Source organism: Seriola dumerili, unplaced genomic scaffold (assembly GCF_002260705.1).
Source record: "Seriola dumerili isolate Sdu_G_001 unplaced genomic scaffold, Sdu_1.0 BDQW01000017.1, whole genome shotgun sequence".
NCBI lineage: Eukaryota > Metazoa > Chordata > Actinopteri > Carangiformes > Carangidae > Seriola > Seriola dumerili.
In genome coordinates, this window is record NW_019174272.1 from 7,655,745 (window position 1) to 7,662,739 (window position 6,995).

General features: G+C 42.9%; 1 protein-coding gene across 1 annotated transcript; it reads right to left on the reverse strand.

Annotated features, from left to right (window-relative positions):
* Positions 1 to 272: 272 nt before the first annotated feature.
* LOC111229408 (leucine-rich repeat transmembrane neuronal protein 4-like) lies at positions 273 to 3,622 on the reverse strand. The gene is made up of 2 exons (XM_022755731.1): positions 3,337 to 3,622; positions 273 to 2,900 (listed from the first exon to the last, which is right to left on the reverse strand). Exons 1-2 carry the CDS (start codon positions 3,389 to 3,391, stop codon positions 1,279 to 1,281), a joined length of 1,677 nt encoding a protein of 558 aa, XP_022611452.1. The 5' UTR covers positions 3,392 to 3,622; the 3' UTR covers positions 273 to 1,278.
* Positions 3,623 to 6,995: the final 3,373 nt, after the last annotated feature.

Below are 6,995 nucleotides of genomic sequence, written 5' to 3' on the forward strand. Positions count from 1 at the left end.
CTTGCACTAAAAGCAGACATGTGGCCCCCTACCCTCAGTTTGAAGAGTGTAACACAGATGCAATCGATACTGTTGTCGATACCGGAGTGCCAGGAGAGGATAGAAGTGAAGAGAGCCAGAAAACAAGACACGTAATGGAAAACATGTCAGCTCCCCTCGCGTGCAGCAGCAAATCCAATGAAATGTATTAACATCTAGAGCACAATGCATGGACAGAGAGCGATTTCTCCTTCTCTATGTGATGCAGCAGTCATCGATTTTCTCATCACACACACAATTTTTCATCAATTGTCAGTGTTTCTTTTAATTATACAGTCATTATCACACAGAATGCCTAGTACCCATATTATGTCTTTACACAAACAATGCATAATCATAATGATAGGAATAATCAATACAAAATTTGTTATGAAAATCAACATTATCACTTCAGCTGGACCTGGACAGGTTTGTACAACTTGGAAAATATCAGTCCTGAGATAAGACTTTTGAGATAAGAGTTTTAGATAATCTGTTTGTGTGGTTTGAACCACACTGAACCATAATGCATATTTTTCTGTCAATTAGAACTGATCGTTTTACAGGCGAGAGAAGCACCTTAAGTAAGGAGAATGAATTCATGCAAAAGACCTCAGGACAAGATCCTCTCTCGATAATTGTTCCTCCATTTTTTTGTGGTAGTGCTACTTCTAATCACCGCACTACAGCAGTATGTCAAATGCAAATCAGGTTAACTGGACAAATAGTGTCTGTAACTCTGTAACTCTTCCAACCAGAAGTCAGTAAATTATCAGATCATCGCCATAACGCACTCAAACACACATACGCTCAAAGATGCACACATACAATATACCCTAAATGCTTTACAAGCTACATAATAAAAAAAAACAGAACTAGCAAGTAAAAAGTGGCTTTGTTGGTTCGTATTAGATGGCGATCTAGGTTGACTAAGAATATGGTCAGTCTCTGCAGAGCTGACTCCTACTACTGTAGCAGAGGTCCCGTTGTTACGTGAAATCGTACACAGCTAACCTGGCTGACCCCGCCACTGTTCCCGTGTCAGTCAGGGTGATAATTAGCTCTCTCCAAATATATCTCTCCGTTCCTGTCTTCTTTTCGGTGCACATAATTATATTGTACTATGCCCCCAAGTATTTTCTTCAGTGCTGCAGAATCTATCATCTCACATTAGAGATAAAGCCACTTAATCCCGTGGAAAAACCATTTACCTCTGCTTAGCAATTGCACTTTTAGTCTCTTTAAGGTGGAGTGGGCAGCTCAGACCTCACATTCTATGGATCCTGATATGGTGCACGTGCACGGCCTCGTCTCATTCACCAAGGAGTCCATAGTCTCTGAGTTTGAGTGGTAGCTCAGATAGTACTCTTGCAACTGAGAGTTAAGATCCTGCTCCTGCTTGCGGGCCTTTTTCCTGCGCTTATGGTTGACTGAGTGCTGCTGCAGCTGCCTCATGGTGTTGGGGTAGTGCCTCCACGAGACATAAATAACCAGAAGGATCAATGACACTGACAGGAACAGGGCTACGCTGCCTGCAATGATTTTATGGAAAGCCATATGTTCAAACTGTGGCTCAGGGATAAACGATGTTGGGGGTTCAGGGGAGATGAGTGTTGTAGAGCTCATGGTTGTGGACTCTGTTGTTTTTCTGTCTGTCCAAATAGGATGAACAGATGAGGGGGTTAATCCCTGCGCAGGGGACTCGCTATGAGTCAGGTCTGTAAAACCAGAGGGAGAGGGGTGAGGTGAGACATTCACAACTTGGGCTGGTGTCAGAAGGATGAAAGCCGTGGTCGTGAACACATTCGACATTGCCACACACGTCGAGTGGTTTCTCACTACGTCCACAACTCGTTCTCCCTGCACAGACTTGGGACTGCTGCATATCATGCTAATGTCTTTGGAGTCTCTGAAGGTTTTGAGCCAGGCCATGAGAGGGCAGATGCTGGGGCTGCAGTCCCAAGCGTTGCCAGCCAGGCTGATGGTGGTCAGGGAGGTCCACGCTGCCACGGCCTCCACAGGCACACTGCTCAGCTTGTTTGATTCAAGGTTGAGCATTTGTAAGTTTGGCATACACTGGAAAACAGCCGGGTCCAACATTTGGATTTCATTCCCTGACAAATCCAATTTCTGCAGTTTGTGCCAAGTCCAAGGCACACCTTGACTGATGGATCGTATGCGGTTCCACTGCAAATAAAGAGCTTGGAGGTCGGTTAGGCGTGGAAAAATGAAGAAGTTAATCCTGGAAAATTGATTGTGCTCTAAATGAAGCTCTTTCAACTTGAATAGGCCTAAGAACGTTGTACGGGTGAGGCTCCGCAAGCGATTATAACCCAAGTCCAGAAACTCCAGGCTGCGGCATTCCAGAAAGGTGCGAATGAGGATCTGTTTCAGTCCATTAGATCGAAGGTGGAGATTTTGTAGCTTGCGAAGACCATAAAAATGTCCCGGTTGCAGATACTGCAGCTGATTGTAGGATAAGTCCAGGTTTCGTAGGTTTGGTATGGCGCTGAAGGTGTTATTGTGCAGATGGTTTATCTTGTTGGAGCTGAGGATCAGTTCCTTCAGCCTGCGCACACCATGGAAGGCTAAAGCATCTATTGCATTGATGGAGTTGTGGTCCAAGTAAAGCCAAATGAGTTGATTGAGATGAGCGAACTGGTACGGCAACAGAACCAACAAGTTGTTATAACGCATAGACAGACCCTGGCATCCCGTGGTGATGTTTTCTGGGATGTCTTGGAAGATGCCAGACTCGCAATAAACAATCTTCCCTTCGCAGCGGCAACTCGCAGGGCACATCCGCTCCCCCTTGCTGAGCAGCAGCAAAGCAGCTGCCTGCAGAAGAAGACATGATACCCTCCAGTCCAACATCACCGAACCTGTTGGGGGTAGAGTGGGGCACAGGCAATCAAAGGGATGACTTGGTTTTAGAAAATGTGTGCTCAGAGACCTTTTAAATAAGTAAAGGTGAGAAATGTCGTCTTCAAACAGGAGATCATGTAGTGAGGAGCAGTGATGTCTGAGACACCAGACCTGCTTCATGAAGAATTGATGACAAGAGTCTGACGTTTGCCACTTTAAAGGTATGTAACCTATATGAGAACATATTCAGTCACAGGGAAACGTGGAGGAAAACGGGAATATCATTCAAGTCAATCATTAAATAAAAGAGCAGATTCTTTACATGTCAGAAATTCAGTTTAGGAACTAATGAATATGTCAGTGTGGAAACTGATTATAGCTGTCGCCTTTGCTGCGAGGAGCATTAAGACGGAGAAACTGTGTCACTAAATAGTGAAGAACATAACGACTTACCCATCGTTACTGAGGGAAGGAGTAATCCTCTGAAACAAATGGATAAAGAGCACATTAAACTGCCCTCAGATGAGGAGAATCGCAGTTCATGCAGCCCCAGAGTCGGTCCGCATACTGAGCATCACTTATGTCTTCAATTTGAGGAGAAAATCAAATAAAGGCAAGTTTTTTTTCCGCAGCGGTCCGACACCCCCTGATCTCCGTCTGACGCTCAGAAATAGGACGCCTTCACACTTGGGTCGTAGTTGGAGCCGCCGCTGTAGTTCAGCCCGCTGTGTGCGCAATAACCCATTTGAGCGCCAAACGCCTGATGCACACAATCCTCTGGTCAATGCAGTCTGTCTGTCTCTCTCTCTCTCTCTCTCCCTCCTCTCTTCCTCTATGTGCTCCTACACCCCCCAATCTCCCCACCCCTCCTCCCCCTTTTCTCCTCTCTCAGAGGCGTAGGCGTCTTTAAGCACACATAAGAGCTTATAAATATACTTTGTATACCAACCATGTAAATTCGCCCGTTATCTGATCAATTAATTCAACATTTTCTCAATTTTAATTCTCGTTTTCTACAGCCCTCTATGAATTCTAAAAGTTGGTGGTTTTACATATGTGTGTGTGTGTGTGTGTGTGTGTGTGTCTGTCTCTCTCCCTCTCTCTCTCTCTCTGTATGTGTGTGCGTGCACAGTAACACAGTTACTAACAATTGCATTTTGTTATTTTATTTTGTAAGATTTCAGTTTATTTGCTTATAATCCAAATCCAAGCATGACCCCAGGGGCTACAGCAAAAGATGGCATCAAACACTGTGTAATAATACACACTGTTGACCATGATGAATATTTCCCTTATCTAAACAAGAGGGTGGCATGATCCAAATCCGCTCATTAATGAATTAATTCATTAACACTTTCAGTCATTTGTTCAGAAACAACAGGAAGATGGTTAATCAGGATTTTCGGTCCCTGTCTCAGTAGTTTGTTTAAAGGATAATTATGGAACAGCTTGAAGGTGATGTTGACATACAGCATCCGTCCACGCTCTCGAGCAGCAGGGGGAGTTAATGTAGATAAACAGTTAACACCTCTCAGTGTCTGGAGATGCTGCTGAAGAGGTGGCAAACAATAGGATTATTGGTATTCAAATGAAGGGCGCTTATGAAGTTGGCAGTCAACAGACGGGGGGGGGGGGGGGGGGGGGGGGGGGGGGGCATGCTTAAAGCAGGAGGAGATAGGGATACCTGTAATTCTGTGGCCATTTCATACTCATTTTTCATCCTTCATTCTGCTTTGAACAGACATTCATCACTTTGAACACAACAGCGTGGAAATCAGCATATCTGCACTGGAGAGTCTGAATTGTAATGTGTGGTAACAGCAACCTCTTGTGCACGCAGAGAGAAATGCCCTGCTTTACGAGCTGCTGACATTGATCAAGACTTCACTGAAGATAAGAGAGAAATCAGCCTCCAGATTACCTGTGGTCACGACGAGATGAGCTAATGAATTCATGTCAATATTTAGCTACGAATGTGGTAATATCGTAGGTCAAACAAGATTTCCTCTGATGCCTGCGGATTGCATTAAGGAGAAATGTATTCATGAAAATCTGCTCCATGAGCACCACAGCAGGGGTGAATCTGAGAGGTGTGAAAATGAGCCATTCTGTTAAGATAATACCTCTCAGATTTATAGTAGCACATTTTGCAATTGAGTGTCAAACTAAATCTGCTCCTTAGAGGATGTGCTGCCTCACACGTGTCTTGGGAGATCACGTTATTCAAGAAATGTGCATCTAAAGGATGGGAAAAACGTGCTGCTTGACAATGATGCTGTCAGGAGAGGCCACTCTGCAACGTTTAGGCAGAAGAGCACTGTGTGGTGGTTTCTGCACAGAGAAAGAAGCCTGTAGCGCTTGGTGAAGGAGGCGGTGCTGCACTGACTGCCAGTGATCATGTGTCACCTCCTCAATCAGTTTATCAGCTGGATCTTATCTTGTATATGAAAATATAGAAAACGACTATGTATGCACACCAGCCGCTTCTTGAAAGTGACAATTGACAATGTGATCAATCTCCGACAGGTGACAGCTACTATCTTCTGCCAATGACACAAGGAATATCGAGCTGTGAAAGTGGATAATACATCACGACTTGATAGGCGGCACAAATAACCTGTTCCATTAAGAGAAATCAAAATACGACCTTTAGTTAAGTTACAGCTGGAGCTTACGGACAGCTGGATTTTGAATGTATGCATGTAAAGTGGCTGGTTTAAGGCCTGCCATGCTGCAAATACAGTATGCACTACACACTGTACTGCTATCAATATTTCCACACAGATGGAGTAGAGATGGACTGATAGATTTATTCATCTTCCACTGACCTTTTACTCTCCTCACTGAGCCGCTATTCTCCACAAAGTGTCTGTCAGATCAGAAGGTGCAGGCATGTCACCCAACTAAAACCACTGCGGTAAGCAAACAGCAGATTATCATCCATGCTTATCTTTTCAAAAATGCCTTTCAAGATATTTGAAATATCTAAGATGGAAGGTAATCTCTCGATAGAAGTCGGTGGCCTTTGTCTTGAGAGACGTGGGTGGCAACAGAGTAATCCACAAAAACCTTCTCCGTGTTATGTGTAAATGTGTTTTAATGTTGTTTTAATATTGTGCTACTATAAGACAAGGTACACATTGTAAGACTGCCAGTGTGTGTGTCTGTGTGTGGGGGCTTTTCAGAGCATTACGTCGCTCATGCAAATACATGACTTTCACTCACTCAATCTTAGGTGCTTCATTAAAATTTTATTTTGCACATAAAGAACAAACAGCATGGGAACAAGCAGCCGGCACTCTGAACATAATCAACAGTAAAATGAAAGAGTATAACAGAAGAATAAACAGCCAGGAAGCTTAAAAAAAAAGTCATTACATGGTTGTTTATTAGATGTGTCAGTGCACATAAATTATAATAATAAAAAAAAAGAACAAACATGTGGTTGCTAATCACAAATTCAAGAAGGAAGTTTTTTATTATATGATATTTACACATAAGGATATTTGTGTTACACTGATGGATCTGCCGTTTGGAAGATTATTAATGTAAATTCAAATCTGTAACGATTCAAAGCAGGGTGGAGTTTGTTTTTGAACCACCAACTTAGTTAGAATTGATAACCCCACCGCTTTATCCAGATAAAGTTTTTTCTTTGTTAACTAAAAGGAATTTTGTACCAGGAACCATAGCAATTGAATATTTTAATAAAAAGAGGTCAATGTAGAATGGCCTGGCAAATAAATGCACCACTGAAGCTATAAATCTAACATGATGTGAACTTGATTACTTTGAAATAATGTGAGAAATACATTCATTGAAGCTTTGATGATTTTCTGATGCAGTATCAGTGAAAGGTTGAATAAAGTTTGGTTTAACCGTGCAGTGTGTTATTTTTCAGATTTGCACAGGCAGTAAATTCATGCCCTGCTTTACATGAAGATGTACTTAAGTGTGTGTTTTGGGACATACCTGTAAGCCTCTCCTGCCCACGTAACACAGAAGATATGACCGCCAGGACGGAATCATGTCTCTTCATTGGCTGAATTTACTTTCTCACATTTCTCATTTAAACCCAAAAGTTACAGGAAATGCTGTAAGTCATTTTTGCA